Source organism: Pipistrellus hanaki, assembly GCF_964339955.1.
Source record: "Pipistrellus hanaki genome assembly, chromosome: 1".
Taxonomy (NCBI): Eukaryota; Metazoa; Chordata; class Mammalia; order Chiroptera; family Vespertilionidae; genus Pipistrellus; species Pipistrellus hanaki.
In genome coordinates this window covers 78,274,899-78,296,902 of record NC_140503.1, presented here as the reverse complement: position 1 = coordinate 78,296,902, position 22,004 = coordinate 78,274,899, and the positions used below count along the sequence as shown (strand labels likewise).

General features: G+C 36.5%; 1 protein-coding gene across 2 annotated transcripts in view; it reads left to right on the top strand.

Annotated features, from left to right (window-relative positions):
- PRKD1 (protein kinase D1) overlaps positions 1-22,004 on the top strand; it is a 290,502-nt gene that overhangs the window by 218,194 nt on the left and 50,304 nt on the right. For both annotated transcript variants that reach the window (XM_084874187.1, XM_084874186.1), the window contains 6 exons: positions 13,066-13,276; positions 13,421-13,498; positions 15,307-15,511; positions 17,501-17,624; positions 19,155-19,232; positions 20,529-20,808. In XM_084874187.1, coding sequence (XP_084730313.1) covers positions 13,066-13,276; positions 13,421-13,498; positions 15,307-15,511; positions 17,501-17,624; positions 19,155-19,232; positions 20,529-20,808 — 976 coding nt within the window. The remainder of the gene's footprint in view (positions 1-13,065; positions 13,277-13,420; positions 13,499-15,306; positions 15,512-17,500; positions 17,625-19,154; positions 19,233-20,528; positions 20,809-22,004) is intronic.

Sequence of the window (22,004 nt, the reverse complement as noted above, 5' to 3'; positions counted from 1 at the left end):
TTCCCTCATGAGACTATAAATTTCAGTTATCATTATTAGTGTTCATTCTAAGCTGGTCTTGTTAAGGTAACTCTAACAAAGGAAGCTAATGAAAACACAACCAGAACATATTCTGGGTCAAATAAAATTGGTAAGTCAAGATACCTTGATTTATAACAGGTAAAATGAAGAAATCTGCTTCAATAATAGTAAATTCCTATGTTTATAAATTATTCTAGGTAAAATGGGCCCTTCTTAGAAAAGTACAGGTGAAAGCTCAATAAATATAATTTTTTATATTCTTATAAATTTAAATGTTGTAATTTACAGTGCCTTCCAGATGTAATTTTAGTGAAGTAGTATCTTTTCCTTTGAATCATCCTTTGTGACTAAAGCCAGGGGTGGAGTGTGTAAAGGAGGAGTGACCAGCGGTCTGCTTTCCTGTGGAACCTGTACAGCTTAATGGCAGCAAGGCCTCCACATGGTGACTCCTGATAGATGTGACTCATTTTGTGCATAAGCTTTTGTTCTTGAACTTGTTTATACCTAGTGTGTTAAAAAGGCAACAGACTCCCCCCCTGCATCCTTTAACCCCTTATAAATGTCTTGGGGAAAACAAGGCATGAAATGTGATGAAATTTTTAGAGAAGTATTTTAGTGACAAATTATGACTGCAGAATTGTTATAGAAATCTGGTCCTGGTTCCACGTTCAGCGTGTTTTGTGACACTGAGATGCGTAAGTGTGAACTTAGATCAATGATCTGCCATCATGGAGCTTCATAAATGGACCATACGCAAACAAATAAAAATAGGTCCTTGTCAAAACTTCCTAGTATTACATCCCAATGCTGCATATATATTTATTTAATCTACCGATTGGTTTTCATTTTTAATTTTAAACAATGTGAAATAAGCATTCTTGTATATATTTTTATGTATTTTTTGCACTGTATGAAAAGTATCAGTAGATTTCTCAATAAGCATTTCAGAATGATTAGTAAGTTATATCCTTAGAAGTGAAATGACTAAAGCATTTATACTTATTTTTTGCTAAATAGTTCTTGAAAAAGTGGTAAACGTTTAAATTTATAAATCTGATGATGGTGCATAAGTTTCTGTTTCTGCATACTCTTCCCAACAGCACATTTTGTCAATATTTTAAATTTTTTTTTTATTAATTTCTTCATAAAAAATACCTACACTTAACATAATTTCTATTGGAAGATAAACAGCTTTTCATATATTTATTGACTACTTGTTTTTCATTTATGGAGGATTCCTCTTTTCCTTGTGAGATGATTCTTGGTTGCTCATGTGTTATGATAGGAATCCTCTATCTGTTAATCTTTGATGGAAGTATATTTTCAGTTTATTTATGTATTTTATGTCTTTTCCCAAACTAACATTTTTACTTGGCAAAAAATATTTTCACTCATTTTCTTATTATTTCTGAACTGTTGAAAATAAACCAATATGAGCAGATTAAACATCATAGTTTTAACAAATTATGAGGAGAATGGTCTTTTCTTGAGGTAAAGTTACTGAAGTCAAGGTAGAAAGTGAAGCAGAATATGAAACACTGGTGTCCTCTGCAACCGCAGTGCATAATTGATAACAATTTTTAAAAAAATGTAAGTTAGGCCTGCGGAAATTGATTGCAATTTAAGAACATTATTAAAGTTATTTTAAGTGTTTTAAATGTTTTTTTAAGGATGTATTTACTATCATAGCTTTGAGGTTAAGGGAGACAATAGATAAAATTGTTTTTGGTGAAACTAAATTATTCTAGTCTAGTAGTCTTTTTGGTAATTCTTAACAATCTAGTAGTCTTTTTGGTAATTCTTATTTCCTAATAATTTCTGCTTTCCAGAAATTATTAGGAAATAAATTGCTCATTGCAAAAGTTTCCTCTGGGTTCAACTATTTTATAACCTCACTTTTTTGCATCCTTTAATTTTTATGAAAGTTAGACAGTATTCAGTTTAACTTTTTTATTTTAGGGTACATATTTTATAAATAATAATATTTCATAAACTGCTATTATTTTCATAAAGTTTACTGACACACGTTTAATTAAGACAAGCATTGTACTAAAAGGAACTCTTGGCTACATATTTTCCTAGAAAATGACTCATTTATTTACTGTTTTGTTAATTTTAAAATTATAAAGACGATAAGATAATACTAGTATTGCAATTTCTATTTATAACTGGATATGATCCTGATATGCTTTATAATAGTCAAGGTAGATTCTTTTCTAATGAACAAATGATTAAAAAAACCACAACTATTTCTAATCCTGAATGAAACTATGATGATATTTCTGGCCAAATGAATATTTTCCAAAGTAGCAAAAGTCTGTATAGCAGTAGAGATTTTAATTGTTGCTTTTGTGTTCTGGAGTTCCAGGAATCCTGGTGATTCATCTGAATTAAGAAATAATTTTTCCATTTAAATATGCACCATGACATCCATATAGTGCATTTGCCAGACATTGCAAAATTTCTTTTGTTGATTGTATAAACTAGCTTTCCAAATTCAAACCTGGGCACTGTATACTTTCAGTGAGGAAAGAGACTCAAGAATTCTTCAACCCACATCTCGCCACCCCCTGAGAGTCAGAAGTGCAGTGGTGGATTTGTGGCGAAGGAACCCTTCCGTAGAATTAAGAGTGTGCGGCCTTCTTTCATGTGCTAATAATCAGATTTTTGCCTGATTTCAATTGTGTGTCTGGTTTGTTATATGTGCATTCATGCTGTGAACAAAAACTTCCAGATCAGATGTGTAATTCCAATCATGAGTACTGCAGGAGAGTTCCTCATGAACTCCACTGGAGCATGGGGGCGTCATATAGTACTTACCTGCACTTAATAAACATGTGTCTTAGGAACAAATGGATCGTTAATGAAAGCTCTGAAAGGCCTGGGCTCCCCTCAGGAAAGGCGATCTGGAACTCAGCAAACACCCTCCCTGCTACTCCGTGAAATACAGGGCACAGGCTTCCCTCACACTCCCCACCAGCCATGTGTGAATACACAATACAAAGCAAAACATTGCTTTCTATCTTAAGATTACAAAACACACACCCCTCTTTTTACCAACAGTGGTCATATCATAGTCATTTACTTAATGACCATCAGTATCCATCTTATGTCAGGCCAGACCTGGCCAGATTTCAGTCCTGTCTCCTTTAATTCCTGACGAATCATGAATACTGAGTTCTTGGCTGAGTAATATGAAAAAAAAAAAAAAATGTTGCTCATGGTCACTTTGAAAGTGTACATGTCCTCAACAATGTCCCTACTCTGCCCTGTCCAGCATGGTACAGTGGTTAGAGAGTAGGCCCTTGCACTGAAGGATCACAGGTTCTGTTCCTTGTCAAGGGCATGTACCTGGTATGTGGGTCGATCCCCAGCCTTGGTTTGGGTGTGCAGGAGGTAACCAATTGATATGTCTCTCTCAAGTTGATGTTTCTCTACTTTCTCTCTTTTTCTCTTTCTCTTCTCTCTCTTCCTCTCTTCTCTTCCCCCCACTCTCTCTGAAAATTAATGGAAAATAACCTCAGGTGAGGATAAATTTAAAAAAGAAGAAATATTGTAATAAAGGAGTGTGAGGAAGGTATAAGATGAATTGGTACTATAAATTAGACTTTTAGAAACAAGAAATAATTCATCTTCTAACATTTTATCTGTTTCAGAAATGTTTGGATGCATTATTTTACTTCATCCCTTAAACCCGGTTTTCTGATATGATCACATGAATTCTCTCCCTTCTCAAGAAGAGTGAAAGTGGAGCTATTTTTATAATAAATGCAATGGCATGGAAGCCAAAACAATGAAAAAAATAACCTAGTTTGCGGTGGTATTCCAGTTTTGCACTGAAAATATCACTGAGCAATATGATTTAATTGAGTTAGTGCTTCTCTGTATTTTTAAAACTAAAAATGTAAATAAAAAATAAATAAAATAAAATAAAAATTGGGGGGTAGTTAAAGGAAAAGTCTCATCTTTTCCCTCTCTTTTTTAATTGAGTTGCATTAAAATATAGTCCTTTCTATCATGTTGTTTCAGAAGCATGTGTGCTCATAAATACAGTGCTTCATGTTCCCCATGGACTGTTGCAGGCTGAGGTGCTATAAAACCTGAAAGTCATCCTCTGGGCCACTTTTGCAGGGAGGGGCTCTAACCTTGGTAGCCTCGGACTGTTCATGGCATGCATTTACAGCTTCTCCTTGGTGTTTCCAAGGCAATATTCAATGACATGATCTTTTTCCAAATTATTTCATTCAGCTTTCCAGTGAACTCATAATCCCAGGCCAGGCGCCTCTCGATTTTAGGCAGGATCGAATACCATGGAAATAATATATCCCTAAAATTGCTATTGTTGATACTTCTGCATAATCTCTTTTACCACCCGATTCACGTTCAGGTGTAGAACAAGTCTGACATTTGAAGCCTCAAAGTAGAAGATGATGACATGTAAATTTATTGTCTTCCTCAATAGAAACACTTCTTTTTATTGTGTAGAGTGCATAGCATTAAGGTTGCATTGCTTTCAGGGAAAAAAAAAAAAAAAAAAGTACTCTCCTGTTATGTCTCCCTTTTCCTCTGAAACCCCACAGATTAGTGGGATGTTGGTAACTGGCATTTTGAAAGAACAATGCCTGTAATTTGCAACAATTTGCTAACAGTTCTTGTGCTTTTCTGGCAAAGGGAGGATCACTTAAGAAAATAGTAAGGTTCCTTTACCTTTCATTTCTATTTACCTTGAAGAGAATGGAGTAACAGAAAACTTAATATAACTTTCAAGACTACTTTAGCACTTAGCAAATCCAGATCACCTTGTATTCTTTTTTTTTCCTTATTGATTAAGGTATTACATATGTGTCCTTATCACCTTGTATTCTTAATGAAATTATATGTTATTACTCTGTGAGCTTTCCCAATTGCTACAAACATGAAGAAATGGATTCTCCATTCTACAATAGAATACAGCACCATCACCACTAAGCAGGGGGCATATATCCCCCCCCCCTTGCCCTGTAGCAATGCTTTTTATTGGTATGAAAAGATGCTGATTAGCTTTTATTTATGCTCTGTATTTAGGGTATCAAATTGAGGAGCCAAACTCATAAATCTGGCACACTTGGCAGGTAGTTCAAAGGATATAGAATCAGAATTGTGGCAGAATAGCACTGAACAATCTGAAACTCATCAAAACTCTCCCGGCTTACTCAGTGAGATACAGGGCATGGAAACATGGCTGTTCCTATGTGACCTCCATTCCCTGGGGGACTTCAAACTTGTCCATTGCCCAAGAAATCATCCTGGAAATTCCCCGACTTCCCATTGTGGAGTAGTGTGTACTGTTGTTGAAAGGAGCTGATTATTTATTTTTACTTCAGAAAGTAGTCTGCATCATACTGAACATTCACAATGTTTTACTAGCAGCGACCATGAGTAGGGTTAGATAATCATTTCCAAGTGAGATAAAGAGGCTTCAGAGTGTATGGAAGACATTTCTAAGCAGTTTGAAGATTGGGAGCTCTCAGTCATCTTAAGCAGAATTGTAACGGCCAGTGACACTGAACATAGTCATTGCATGGCAAGACTACTTCCGTGTTCGCACTAAATGTCTTCTTCAGGAAATTGCTTTTCTGAATGTCCCCTGCACCTCCACCATCGATGTGGTTTATCTTTGCTGCAAACCTTCATATATAGGGGCATTTGTTCTGTCTGAGGCAGTATTGCAGCAGTTGGTGATACATGATGAACAGAATACTTAAGATCCTCTCTCCATGGACTGTACATTTTTTTTACAGGGCTGAAATCTGAAGAATAAGGCAAAACCATGTGAAAGAGCACATGCTATTGTGGATAGTAACAATTAAGTTGTGCCCATAATTCTATTAAATAATAAATTCATTGGGCTCAGAGAGTAATATTTAGGGTATTTATATGTCCTGCAGCATCTTAATTGAGCTTTGAGGAGGGGTTTGCCACGGGGAACACTTTTTAAATCAGATAGAGCCATCTCGATGGCAGTAGGAGCGAACTAGTGTAAGGTATTGTTCTGCATAGCCTGTTTCCCCGAAAATAAGACAGTGTCTTATATTAATTTTTGCTCCCAAAGATGTGCTAGGTTTTATTTTCAGGGGATGTCTTATTTTTCCATGAATAAGAATATGGTACACATTTATTGTTAAATGAAAATAAAGGAAATTTATTACCTGTATACGGTATGGTAGTACGGTAGTTGTCAATACAAACCAGACAAACTGTGAATCCTACAGCATCATAATTTACTCATTTATTCAATGACAATCATGTCATCATCTTCTGGAACATCATCATAACAATCCAATTCTTGAATTTCTTGGTGAATTTCTTGTGACTCCATTTCTTTCAGAATCAGTGGACCAAATCTCTCATGTTTAGCCTAGGGGGGCCTTATTTTCAGGGGGATGCCTTATATTTCACTCAGAAGGAAACCTGTAAGTAGGTCTTATTTTCGGAGGATGTCTTATTTTTGGGGAAACACGGTAGTTTTTTGAATGCTGTTAGTTCAAAATGCTAGTTATCTTAAAATTCCTGGAATAAAGGATTTGGTTGCATTTGTTTTCACACAGTTGTGCTAGTACCTGAATAGGAAAGTAGGCAGCCAGCTGAGTGATGCTTATACAATAGAAGCTGTTTATTCAGTTAGTCATTATGTTCTAGAAAACATGTGTGACTCATATGCTATCCTCTGAGCACAGGCAGGCTGGATCAAAGTCTCTTCTGTAGGTCAAGGTTAAAGGATTCACAATATTTTCACATTGCATTTTTGCATGTAGAATACACTGTTAATTATCTTCACTGTTTCCTATGAACTCTTCCTTCATGACTTAAATGAGAAGAAAATACTTTCTATTTTTATATTGGTATAAAACCAGAGAATATAAAAGCCGAGAGGGACTATGGAGAGAGAAATTATTGTTATCAGCTAGAGCAAAAAAAAAATACCTGCCGAGACCGGTTTGGCTCAATGGATAGAGCGTCGGCTTGGGGACTGAAGGGTCCCGGGTTCGATTCCGATCAAGGGCATGTACCTTGGTTGCAGGCATATCCCCAGTAGGGGGTGTGCAAGAGACAGCTGATCGATGACTCTCACTCATCGATGTTTCTAACTATCTCTCTCCCTTCTTCTCTGTACAAAATCAATAAAATATATATATTTTAAAAAAATACCTGAATTCATAGGTCTGGAATTTAACAAGCTGTATGATCTCAGACAAATGACTTAACCTTCTTGGGATTCAGTTTTCTTATCTGTAAAAGGGGGACCATAACATGAGTGGTCATGGGTTTAAATGTATTAATGTATGTAGAGGGGTATGAAAAGAGTTTGGCACATATGAAAGTTATAAAAAGTGTCTTATGCCTACCTAGTTCAAAGGTCAGACTCCTCATGAACTAAATTTGTTACCCAAATAAGTTGACTGGCAAAATATTTAAATTTTTTTTTTTTTTTTTTTTAGAATTGCCTACATCTTGAAATGGAGTTATTTCACAAAACAGTTGGGGTTTTTTGCTTCTTTTGAAAAACTAAGAAGAGGTCTTGAGGCACTGGGTTTACATACTCTCATGGCAGCTATTAGCAGTGTTTGAGCTGTGGCCATCCCTTTTTTTTAATTAATTAATTAATTTATTAATTAATTTATTATTTATTTATTTATTTATTTTCATCCCTTTTATATTGAGCTCATCCTCTCCAATTTAATACAGACCACACCATTTTCTATGCCTCCATGACATTGAGGGACCACCTATTAATAAGAATAGATTTGAGCTTGCTCCCTTTCTCTTTCCAGAGCAGAAGAGTTCTATACAGATTCATGTTGGATAGGACAAGTAAAGGGTCAGAATCAGGAAGAAGATAAGTTCAAAGAGCAGTTATAGTTGTAGCCAATTGTACACTCTCAATAAAATGCAAATCTGTAGAAGTTACAGTCCATGTAATATTAAGTTATTGAAATATGCTTATATTATAGCCTGCATTTTAAATATCTCTATTGAAATGTCTTGTCCATTTTATTCCAGTCACTTACTTCCTGAAAACATTCATTCTGATGAGTACAAGCAATGCTTATTTTTTTTTTATCAAGTACCAGATGTGTGTTTTCATTAATAGAGCACAAATATTTGAAGACATGATCCTTTCCTTAGACATTTATTGTCTGATAATTGAGAAAGCACCACAAAGAGCTGTCAATGTGTATGCTAAAATATTCTGAACATTTTTTGTTTCCTTTAACTCAAGGTTCAGTTTATGTCACCCAAAATCCAGTTCCAATGTGGGGCTGTGAAATGAATTTTAGTTAATAAATATTGATATAAATATTTTAATACTGCACAAGTTTTCATTTGAGCCATGTTTATTATTATTTTTTTTCTATCAATCCTCACCTGAGGATATTGGTTCCATTGATTTTTAGAGAGAGAGAGAAACATCAGTGTGAGAGAGACATATGGATTGGTTGCCGCCCAAACCAGGGATCAAATGTGCAACCCATGTATGTGCCCTTCCTTGACTAGGAATTGAATCCAGATTCTTCCATCCTCAGGTTGATGCTGTAACCACTGAGAAACAGACTATTGGTGTGTGTGTGTGTGTGTGTGTGTGTGTGTGTGTGTGTGTTTTAATTTATGTATTTGAATCATGCTTTTTGGAAAGTGACTTTTATCATGTTTGATCTCTACATATATAACAACACGCAAACCACAAGGCAACTTTCCCCCCTCTTTTTCTAGCTTTGCTAATGAAGAGAATTTGTTTTGAAGTGGAATATGCCTTGTTTCCAAGTCCTGTTAAATGTTTAAAGACTTGCTGGCAGTTGGAGTTTCCATAATGTAATCTAAGCAATCATTTCCTGGGAAGGTTCCCCACTTGCTGAGTCATTCCTTCAGCATACCAGTTTCAAAAACAAAGTCAGGCTCTGCAAAGCAGGATGCACTGTGTTGGGAAGTAGGTGTCCATGCTTGTAGTTTTCACTTGGGCATTCATTTCAGATGAACCACTATTAGCATAAGGATGTTGCAGCTCCTTCACAAAACCACAGCCTTTTAACCAAATTTTAATCTCTCTAATATTTACTCTGTTTAATCTCTAATTCTACCTTTAAATTTCAGCTTTCATCACTTTTCTGTTCTCCTATTCTCTCTCTCCCTTAATAAGATTCCTCTTGCATTGAGAATGCAAAAGACACGGTCATATTTTTTATCAAATCATTTACATACAGCCATCCCAGTACCATATGTTATGATAATGCCAGTTCTCACAAAATTTCCACGCATACCTGTAATTTGATCCAAACTCCTCAACTCAGGAAAAGAACAATTTGTAGGACCCATGACTAATGTAAAAATGAAAAATTTTGGAAGCATATCCTCCTGTATGCTTACTGTAATTATGGAGAAGGGCATTTTAAGTTTATTCTGTGAGTTCTGAGCCTCTTTTGTTCTGAACATAATAATGAAGTAGTGTAAAACAAAACGTATTGGTTTCCTTTCCAAAGCATTTTAACTTTCTTATAAAAAAAAATAACAACAAAAATAAACAAACAAAAACAATCATCCTGTAGATATCCCAGGTTCGCACAGTGCGAAAGCAGAACAGCAAGTAACAGTGAAAATCAATTTAATTAACTTATTAAACCTAATAAAACCTTTACTAGTGTTGATGAGAAATGAATAATTTTCTTATTATCAGAGTATACTTTAAAAAAAATGTCTTACTTAAAATTCTAAAGTACTGTAAACATTATAATTAAGTATACAAATCAGGAAACAAGTAAAATGAAGTGAATGAAGAAATAACACAATGCTGTTATTTCACTTTATATACTTTTTTTTAAAAAACTCTGGACACTGGCTTTGCTGTTAGCTCTGCTGGATCCCCAACTGCACCTTTTCCAGGACTTGTTTCAGGAAAACGGGACTTTGGAAACTGAGGAATATATTTTCACACAAACAAAGCTTCCTACCACATCTCATCTTCACGTGGGGCCTCCAGTAATTCTTATTCCAGGGGCATCCCAAGAACCCACTCCCACTAGCAATGGAGAAAATCCTTAGAAATGTTTGGTCTGTGTTCCCATCATTGAAAATATTTGAAGAGATAATTGCTGATGACAGCAATGGTGGGTCTTAAACATTTATATAATAACTAGAGGCCTAGTGCATGAAATTCATGCATGGAGGGGGGGTGTCCCTCAACCCAGCCTGCACCCTCTCCAATCTAGGACCTCTTGGGGGATGTCCTACTGCCAGTTTAGGCCCAATGCCCTTCCCTGCCAGTCTGATTGCCCCCCAATTGTCCTCCCCTGCTGTGACCTGCCTCCTCTACCTGGACTGGCCTCCTCTGTGCCATGCTGAGCCATGACACCCCCAGGCCTCACTGTGTGGAGCAGCCATCTTGTGATGACATCACGTGAGGGTATCATGTAAGGGCATGACGCCAACTAGGTTTTTATTATATAGGATGTTAAATACATATCACAGAGCAATGGCCTGATTTCATAGGCTTTTGTTTTTATTTGTTTTACAATTTGTTATATATCAATGATGGCCTTGTTTTACATTTTGATTGAAGAATGGATAAATATCTCAGAAGCATTTACAAAGTCATAAGATAGTGGCACAGTGTTCTTTTTTGTGTTTACTTCTTAGATTTGCCACATAATAGGAATAGCACATGTAAACGAATGCGTGCTCACTCCCAAAACATAGCATGTAATTCTGCAAACAAAATTTCAGAAGGCTTCGTCACTCTTCCTTTCCCCAAAGAGTTTATCTAATAAATTAAACTTGATCTCCTTCCAGCAATAAATTAGTTCCCACATGAGAAGTCACCATCCAGCACACTCTCTCAATATTTGAAAATTCTACTTTATCATATGCAACTATAGGCCATATTGAAAATGACTAATTATGTTTGGGACTTTAAAAATTTTAATGATAGTATTGCCGGTCATGTTGCTACGTAATTGTAATTTTAAGATGTCATGAATGACAGGAGGCACTCTTTATTAATGCTAGTAAAATCATAAATTGCAATTACATCTTAAAATGCTAGTAAAGTCTTAATTTCTGACTAAATTATGCAGTTTAGGTTCTTCTGTGCCAGGGACACATGTGGCCGTGGGCATCTCATTATTGCCTGAATGTGTGCAGTACAGAGTCTGGGCACAAAGGAACAGCCAATTTATTTTCCCTAAACTCACTTCTTATAGTTGATGGCCGTGTTTATATGAATGTTACTATGTTGGATGAGAAGAAAACTGTCTGTTTAAACAGATTGCCTCTTACTCCTCTAAGTGAATTTGCCCCAAGGTATAATAAATAGTCTTATGTTGAACTGGCTCTGCTAACAGCCTAGAATTAGGTATCTTAAATTAAGGAAAATAACTGAATGGTCAAGTTTTCATATGGTTTTCCAAATGTGAAAACATTTTAAGTCTGCTAAGAAAGTGTGACATCAGGTCAGCTTTTATTCTGAGTGCTGAAACTTTCCAACTATGGAAAAACATCACTTTTCATTTCAGTCTGTGCCTAAAACTGGCCTGTTGGCTGCAGTTCCTCAAGAAGGACACATGAAACAGGGACCTAACCCCATGGACTCAATTATTTTTCAATCCCTAAGATATTTCCTCAGTATGTTCATGATTCTGGTTTGGCAGGCCTTGGCCCATCTTCATAAGCTCCCCAGACGTCTCTGCAGGAGCTGAGCCTTTCCAGAGTGATTATATTTTATAGTTTTCTTTCATGGAATTGTAATTCTAACTATAACTGTAGACATAATAATCTTAACTAGAACCTTCAATCAAAAATGTTTTGTTGCAGCTAGTGAATTTGCAAATCAAAATTTCCACATTTGGTAATAAGTGGTATTAACCTTTTGGTGCAGACAGGGATAGAAATGGATGGAAATTACATGTAAATATGATTTTTTTTCATCTTGTCAGAATCACTCCAAATTAGAAATTAACTGAATAAGATGATAATACAAGTAATTTTGGCTTTACTATTTACTAGCATTTGACACAAAAAAATTTATTTAAACTTTACGAGTTGTGATGCCTCAACTATAAATAATAAGGCCTGTCTGATCTTATAAGACACCTAATACAATAATTACTCAGATTAGAAGCTTAATGAGTGAGATAATTATAATTATAACAAGTACTAAAAAGTACTTTAATTTATCTTTTATTTTGATGATTTCCAAATACATTTATACTGATGATTACAAAGTATGTTTCCATGATGTCAAGAGATACCATGAAATTGTCCAAAAAACTGAAAACAGTTAATTTTAATTTGTTTAATTTTTAAAACATATGCCTTGGGTTGATTAAGCCCAAAACAAGAGACAAGAGTGTACAGAGATATAATTGTAACCAGAACACCAATATTTGTGTGTCACGTATAGTCCACCAGTTTCTGTGTTTTCCAATTATATAAAAAAAGTATGAATTACATCCTTTATTTTCATATGGTTGAGATCATTTTAAATCATACCTTTCCCTTTGAGTGAATCTAAAGAAATTGTAGGTGTTTTTCAGATGGAGTTCTACATAGGGTAGACCTGGTGGATTTACTTTTCATTTTCTGTCTTCCTGAACTGCTTATATTTTCTAACCATGTGCATGGAATACTATAGAAAATGTCAATGAAGTAATTTGCACAGTGGGATTAAGGGCCATTTTTTTCTTCAACTCTATTTTCCTGTCTGAAAGTTATTACATAACTTTTAGAAGCCAAAATTTTGCGTAAGTTCTAGAAATCAGGTTCAGATATTCTGATTTCCACTTCCCTTCATTTCAAACTATAAAAACAAGGTAATTCAAATAAGAAATACAGGGATGATGATAAATACATTCATGGACAGGAACAGTTTTGCCTTATATAGCTCACATTCTTAAGGATCAAGCCACTAAATACAGTAGTAAAACAAAATGTGTTTAAAATGCATGAAGATACCAATCAAGTACTTCAAGTACTCTCCTGCATTTTAATGTTCTTTATTGCTTTTCAAACCTTTAGCAAAAGTCACCCTCAGAATCATTCATTGGTCGAGAGAAGAGGTCCAATTCTCAGTCGTACATCGGACGCCCCATTCAGCTGGACAAGATTTTGATGTCGAAAGTGAAGGTGCCGCACACGTTCGTCATCCACTCGTACACGCGGCCCACCGTGTGCCAGTACTGCAAGAAGCTGCTCAAAGGGCTCTTCCGGCAGGGCCTGCAGTGCAAAGGTAGGGAGGCTCCTGCCGCCAGCATCTTCCCCAGCCAGAGGAGACCCTTAGCGCTCCTCCAGCTGAAATTACTTTCCTTTGTTTTACAACTCACGTGCTGACGAATTCTTGGTTTTTGTTTTCTTTTGAAATCATTGTGATTAGATTGCAGATTCAACTGTCATAAACGCTGTGCACCGAAAGTACCCAACAACTGCCTGGGCGAAGTGAGCATCAATGGAGGTCGGTATAAACCAGCAATCCATCTCAGAGGCTGTCAGCTAGCGGGATTTTTATTTTTATTTTTTTACTGTTTTTGTTGTTGTTGTTTGTTTCTTCCATTCAGATACTTGTGACTCAGCTAAAAAGAAATTATGGCCTCAGTTTGTCCTACTATATGTACTGTAGAAAATCACCCATTCCAGCACATAAGGTTTTGATAAAAACCAAAGAGATTATCTCTGTTTTTACACAGGGAACAGCCAGTATTGAAAATTTGGATTCCAGAATTTCTTCTTCAGTTGTCCTTTTTAATACACCTCTCTCCCAGTTTGTTTGGAAATGGAGAGAGTGTTGGAATGTTGGAACACCTACAACTCATAACTGTGTCTCCTTCCCTCTTCATCATTCCAAGCATTGAGACCAAGGGGTACTTTTCATCCCTGTTGGTCAAGGGAGGGAAGATACAGAGACTGTCCCATCAGGAAATAATCTCCTTCTTCTTCCTCCATCCAGCTACTTTCATTACACATGTGCCATTAACCTGAAACTTTAATAATAAAAGGAACTGCAATTCAGCCAATTAAAAATATATATCATTTTCTACATTTTGGAAGTATTCCTTTGGGAAAACTCTAACTACATAAATTAATTTTGAAAGATTCTTTGACAAAAATGCCATGTCTTAAAGGAACAGCTCCCATTTCATTTCCACATAGTATTCCTCATGAATTCTTAGCAAAGTAGTTGACTATCTACCACAGGCTAACTTTTTCCGTAGATAGTGGACTGCTTTCTACCTTCAGTCTCGTATCAGTTTTTTGATTGCTCTGGAAAGAAAAATGGTGATGCAAGACCAAAGAGACCAGTTGATTTATTTATTTGTTTGTTTGTTTGTTTGTTTATTGTGCTCAAACACTGAAGAACAAGTGGTTATGTTTCTCTATAACTTTCTTCTCTAGAAGAAATACCTAACTACTAGAAGAAGGGAATGCTCTCCAGGCAAACATTCCCAGATTAGTTTGTGCATTGGAGATTTGTGCATGAATTAACTGCCAAAGTGGAAAGCTTGGCCATTTCCCCACTTCCTGTGACATGTGGTATGGATTTTGTTCCGACCCAGAAAATGTTAATGTACTCTTGATAACTACAACTAATGGGGGGAAGTGCCATTTTTGATATTGTTAATTTCTTTGAAATTGCATCTTCCCAGAAAGTCAGAAAAATCTGGTAGAATTTCAATTTTCCAAGCTTGGCAGGCTAGGGTCTCTGATCAGTTTATTTTCTAATTTTAAAATAAGTCAGTAAATGGTTATAATTTATTTCATTACTGTCAACTTGGTAATTCAATATCTTGGGTATTTAAAAAATGCTTCTTAAGTGACCGTTTTCATATATTGGAATCCATGACTTAGAAAGAATCAATGACCCTGAGAAGTTTTGCATGTGAAAGTCTCCCTCATCTGCCCAAATATCCTTTTTGTCCCACGAGGGCTGGGAAATTGAAATGCTATCCATTTCTCCTTCACTTCTGCCTGGTATCATTGCTTCCAAGCACTTTGCTTCTATCTCACCCTTGCCTTTCTTAAGCTCTCTGTGACTTTTCATGTTTTTTAGGCATAATAAATAAGCATCTGCTTGCCAATTACCTATTCGTCCTCTCATAAGTTCAGATACTTATGAACAAAAATTTTAAAAACAGGAAAGATAGATTCTTGAAATGACTACCTTTTTTAGGGTTTCTGGCTGATTCATTTTAGAATTGCCTTTTTCTTAAGCTCTGGCTCCAGGATCGCAGGCTTATCTTCACAGATGTCAACAATTTTTTTTAGATTTGCTCAGCCCTGGGGCAGAGTCTGACGTGGTCATGGAAGAAGGGAGTGACGACAATGACAGTGAGAGGAACAGTGGGCTCATGGACGATATGGAAGAAGCAATGGTCCAGGATGCTGCGATGGTGATGGCAGAGTGCCAGAACGACAGTGGGGAAATGCAGGACCAAGATCCAGACCAGGAGGACTCCAACAGAACCATCAGGTGAGGGCCATACTCGCAGCCTTGGTCAAACAGGGGACCTCCAGCTGATATTTTCATCTACTACAAAAGGAAGTTCTAGGGTGTGCATAATTTGTTCACGAATTATGAACTGTGTTTGTAGAGCATAGGGAGCCTTTGGAGTGAGGAGGTCAGGATCCCTTGGAGAAGTGTAGTTTGCATCCTTTTCTAGCATGGCCTCAGTCTTTGACCCACTTTTTCTTTCTTTTTTCTTTTCTTTTTTTGCGTGTGAGGGGTTCTCATATTTGCCATCTATAAACTTACTACTAAATTAATGTTTATGCAAAGCTTATTGTGTAGATGCACAAAGACTGGGGATGAATCTCAGCCGATATCATTTATTTTATAGCTGGTCCCTATTACAAATATCACATATGTCTACACTTTCAGAAGTATATGAAATTTCATAGTTGCGATTTAGCCATCTATATTTTTTAAATTACTCTCTGATCTCCATTTTTTTTTCTTCTTTTTTCTTTTTTTTACATCTGGGGTCAGCACACACTGGGAAAATCAGGATGCTGCCTGTTTTGTAATAGTTGTATCAGAACATGGTCATGCCCATTCATAATGTCTGTGGGCACATGTGTTCTACAATTGGCAGAGTTTAGCATTCTGCAAAGGCTAAAATATTAGTTACCTGGCCCTTTACAGAAAATTGGCCAATCTCTAATTTACAAGTGTGTTCAAACTTTTGTGTCCACTTATAAATGCCATATTAATTGCCAAATTGAAATTATTCATCAGAGTAAAACAATCAAATAATGACATTTTTTTCCATTTAATGGATTAAAGTATATTTCTAAAATATTGGATAATATTAGTCTTACGGTCCACTTTTGAAGGTGTACATTTCTTTAGCATCAAAGGGGCTACAAGGTGGTGTGCTTGCATGGATGCATGTGGGGATGAGAAGGGAAGAGGACACAGACAGAAAGGAAAAAGAAAGAGATAAAGGATTGACATAATTTCATGGAGAATGGTTATTTAAAAAATAGTTTAAACAGCTTTTAATTTTTATGAAACTTTCCAGAGACTCAAATTTATGTGAAATGATGTTATCTATAAATGATCAAAATTTTGCCTATCATATATATATATAAAAGCCTAAGTGACCAAACCACTGAATGACCAAATGGCTGGTCGATTGGCTGCTATGACACACACTGACCACAAGGAGGCAATGCTCAATGGAGGAGCTGGCCCCTGGTGGTCAGTGCACTCCCACACCCAAGCTCCTGTGGCTGGCCAACCTCCCGCAGTCCCTCCCTCCATGAGACAACCCCAGTTGGCCTTGATCACCAGCCAGGCCGAGGGACCCCACCTGTGCACAAATTAATGCACCAAGCCTCTAGTATGTAATAAGTAAGCAAATGAGTTGTCATGAATACTGTGGCCTCAAGACACTAAGACAGGCCCTAACCAATTTGGCTCAGTAAATAGAGTGTCAGCCTGTGGACTCAAGGGTCCCATGTTCGATTCCGGTCAGGGGCATGTACCTTGGTTGCGGGCACATCCCCATTGGAGGGTGTGTAGGAGGTAGCTGATCAATGTTTCTTTCTCATCAATGTTTCTAACTCTCCCTCTCTCTTCCTCTCTGTAAAAAAATCAATTTTATATATATATATATATATATATATATATATATATATATATATAATTGATTTTTTTTTAAGACCCTAAGGCAGTAATCTACCTGGTATTTACCCAAAACTGAACACCATAGAGGTTAGCCTGGAGATGAAGGCACTTATTATCCTGCCTTGGGATTTTTTGGGTGTACATGTGATGTGCCTATCACTCTTCAGAGAAATCCAGAAGCTGAGCCACGGTTCTCTGACAGCATATGTCACTAAAAATGGGGGTGTGACATTTTTCTTACTTTCACTTTGAAATAGCTGAAATAGTTTTATGCAGGAAAAGATTTCTTTCAAAAGGTATTTATCTCCTGAAATATTTTGACTTTTCAAGTCCATCGACAAGCAACAACATCCCGCTCATGCGAGTCGTGCAGTCTGTCAAGCACACGAAGCGGAAAGGCAGCACTGTGATGAAGGAGGGCTGGCTGGTCCACTACACCAGCAAGGACGCACTGGTGAGGGGCCCGGGGCGTTTCTCTCAGGGGTTGCTCACTTTTACTGGAACGCCCGGGAGGGCGTGGGGTGTCCAGGTTACCAGGAGCACTCTCCCTGCAGGCCTGGCCTGGATCGGGTGCAACAGTTCAGCAGTCTCTGGGTGTCAGAGGTAGCTGAGCAAGCAACTAAGCTAGCAAAAAGTGTAGACAGCAGCCTCAGGGAAACCAATTAGCTTCTTTCCTCGGGATGATCTTCAGACAACTTGAATGCCCACCTGCCATTTTATAGCCGACGTGAAAACCACAGTCTATGCTTTAAGAATGCTCCTCTGTTTTTTTAGGGAGAAAAACAACAACAATGCAACTATTATATTCTTGTTAAATTCTTAAGTGTTCACTTAAAAACTGTCTTCGGGAATACAGTAATCCTATGCTTTATTAGGTAAAAAACAACAGCACATTTTAAATCTTAATATTAGCTGCTCACTACTGTACATTCTCCTGATAGTTGTAAATGAGGTTGTACATGTGGGTAAGAGATAAAAATTGAATCCACGTTTTAAAGTTAAATTTAAATTTAATGATAAGTTTTTTTTTCTCTCAGTTACCAGTAGTGTTTTCCTCATTACTTCCTATCCGTAATATTCCCATTATTTCATTAGATAAACACCTATAACCTATTTATTTATAGTCTCAACCTTCTATGCTGGAGAAAGATTTGCATGACATAATGTAGGACTCAACTGAACATGATATAGCTTTTCCTAGACATGGTGTCAAGTATTTAAAGCATATTTTATATATTGGATTGGTCTAAAATTGGTTTTAGAAAAGACCAAGAATAATGCTGGGGCTTTTGGGTCTAAAAAGGTGAAATTACACACACACACACACACACACACACACACACACACACACACACCCCACCACCACCCCTAAAATGGAGGCCGTACCTACAGGGAACAAGGACCTGATAACGAAATCACTGAAGTTTAGAGATCTGTAGAGCGCTTGAGAGAAGGTAAACTGATTTGATACAGTTCCCTTACTTCGATGCCATGGAGTCAAAGTAGTCTTCAGTTCTGTTGTGACATTCAGAATTCTTCAGTCTCTAATTGAAGCCAGAGTACCTGGCTGGATCAACATGGCATTCCTTATGTTCTAAAATAATGAGAATGTATGAACTTTGTATCTCCTGTTAAGCCTTTCTATTTTGTTACTGACTAAAAATCCACCTTTAGCTAGTCAAGCAGTCAAATAAATTTCAAAAGCATATTTTCTATTTACTATTATGCATGTACTAAATGCCATGCCCTATTCTGTTCTGGTTGAGAATAATACATCACCTCCTTTATTGCTTATCACTCTGATGTAGACATGCAAACTTAACACACAATGGCTAAATAGACACTTTGTAGAGAATGAAATTGGCTGTGAGTCTTTCATGCACTTTCCACCATCCAATTTTGTCCCCACTGGGAAATGGGGACAAAATCCATAGTAAATACTTTGAAGGTTTTTAAAAGATCCTGAATCTAACTTCTCTTTCAGCGGAAACGGCACTATTGGAGATTGGATAGCAAATGTATAACCCTCTTTCAAAATGATACTGGAAGCAGGTACTACAAGGTAAGTAAGGGTGGCTCTCTCCTTGATTGGGGTCTCACATTCTCTGTATGTAGACTATCATAAATGCAAAATACATCCAACAAGCATGGTTGTTTTTGTGCTTGCTCTAAGAGATACTTTTTCTTCTCTGTAACTTACAATTTTGGAGGAGTCAGGTTGTGACCCCACAATAGCCTTTGGTGAATTTGACATTTCCCAGGGGAATTCTTCTGGCCCATGGACTTATGGTAGGGGAGGAGAAGCTAATTGAGTATTTTCGCAGAGATGTGTGATTTGAACAGAAAAGTCAAGGTCACAGCAAATTAGCTAAAAGTAATTTCTGAAATCCACTACCTCCAACTTTTTTTTTTTGCTTTTGCTTCTTGATTTTTTTTTTCCTTCTACAGCCTTGCAGCATCACTGGGAGTAGTTAAGAAATCAAACCTTGACTGATTTCTTCTTACATTGTCAATATTCATAAAGAGCACTTTGCAAAAGTTTGGCATCAATTTTCGTTCTCTCTACATGAAATAATACAGATGTGGAATAATGTATCACCCATTAAAACAAGGTTCCAAAGGAAATTCAGAGTGAAAACAGTTTATACTTGCTCCTGCAAAATTAATGCCGGCTCGGGCATAGTTGAAGTGATTCTCTGTGGCCACTTTACACAGCTCTAATGGAAAAAAAATATCTCATTAAATTTTCAATAAAAAATGTGTTTTAACAATAATTATGTCTTAGTCACTCCATACCTCCTGGAAGACAATGTGGTGATTATTATTTTTTAATATTAAGATGGTCTTAAAAGCATCTGCTTTTAAAACAAATCACTGTGGTTTTTCTCATTAAAACTATTCACTTGGCTATATTACTATATTAACATGTATCGAGTCAAATTATAGGAATCACTTCCAGTACCTTAAAGAATAGTTAAAAATTAGAAACAGCCATTCATTACAAAATGCATTTTAAAAGTGTTGCTATTCCACCTCACTATCACAAAAATTGTCATTTATATTCTGTTTTAGATTTTGAGGCAGGATCAAAATCATTATTCTTATTGATACTTATTCTTGCCACATGAACATAATGAGAAAGGCACTTAAATTTTTCTTGGAAAATGAGATAATTATATTTCTTCTAGCAAATATATATTTTTTAAATTTTGCTTTGTAATATTCAGTATTTTATGAAACCATTTTATATAAATGATGGCCATTTGTAATGTCATTTCTTACATGTTCCTGTCATGAATCTTATTTGAAAGTTTGCATACTTTTGGTAAACTATATCAGCATACTCTTTCTTCCACAGGAAATTCCTTTATCAGAAATTTTATCTCTGGAACCAGCAAAACCTTCAGCTTTAATTCCTAACGGGGCCAACCCTCACTGCTTTGAGATCACTACAGCAAATGTAGTGTATTACGTGGGAGAAAATGTGGTCAATCCTTCCAGCCCATCACCCAGCGGCAGTGTCCTCACCAGTGGCGTTGGTGCCGATGTGGCCAGGATGTGGGAGGTGGCGATCCAGCATGCCCTCATGCCCGTCATTCCCAAGGGTTCGTCCGTAGGTTCCGGAACCAACTCTCACAGTGAGTCTGCTAGCTTCCTGTCTGTAGAGCAGGTGAAGAGGGCCTTCTGGAGATAGTTTCGTTTACTTGGTAACATAATATAATAAGATATTACATTCATTAAATTATCCTATTTTTATTTTATATTAAATTTGAACAAATTCATGTAAACACAAATATTAGGCAATAGCAGAGACCTAGAAGTATCCTTGAACCTGATCTGGAATGCCAGGCTTGCTATTTGCAAATCTGAGTTAACAGAAAACCACCTAGCAGGCTTGGCTACCATGTGTGTACATGGTGTGCAGAATACTTGGAAACCCTTGATAATTTTATCCTAGGAAGAAATCTGTATCGTTAGTAGAATGAGATAGACTTTTATTAAAATGGGACCAGAATCAAATGTTGAGGTTGGATTTTTTTAAAATATTGAGGATATCTATATAAAAATGTAATTTTAAATCTCATAATTACTATCAATAATGAAGTCTGTAGGGGAGAAGCTCAGGTTTTCACATCATAGTTTATTTTATGATTTATCTCTCTTTCATTGATCTCTCCAACTAATATATATATATATATATATATATATATATATATATATATATATATATATTAGTAGAATGTGCATGCCTATTTTGGTGCTAAGCACTTTACATAAGGTCTCTAATTTAATGCCTTAAATTACCATTGTCGGCAAACTGCGGCTCATGGGCCACATGCAGCTCTATGGCCCCTTGAATGTGGCTCTTCCACAAAATACCACAGCCTGGGAGAGTCTATTTTGAAGAAGTGTCGTTAGAAGAAGTTTAAGTTTAAAAAATTTGGCTCTCAAAAGAAATTTCAATCGTTGTACTGTTGATATTTGGCTCTGTTGACTAATGAGTTTGCCAACCACTACCTTAAAACAACCTGAACGGATGGATGTTAATGACTTGGATATTTGACTGGTGAGGAAATAGGGCTCTAGAGAGATTAAGTTAAGCTTGTAGCAGAGCCACAAAGTGGCAAGCCAGTGCTTGAACTCGAATCTGTATGACTCCACATTCTAAACTGAGAAAACACTATTTTTCAAAGCTGTACTGAGTAAATCTACACTAGTAAAAGGAAAGAAATATCCTAATAGACATGTTTATAGGAAAATCTAATTGCTCTGATTTAAAAATACCCCTGCAGCTTGATTAGTAAGCATGTGTTTACTTGTTATGCTGTTATCT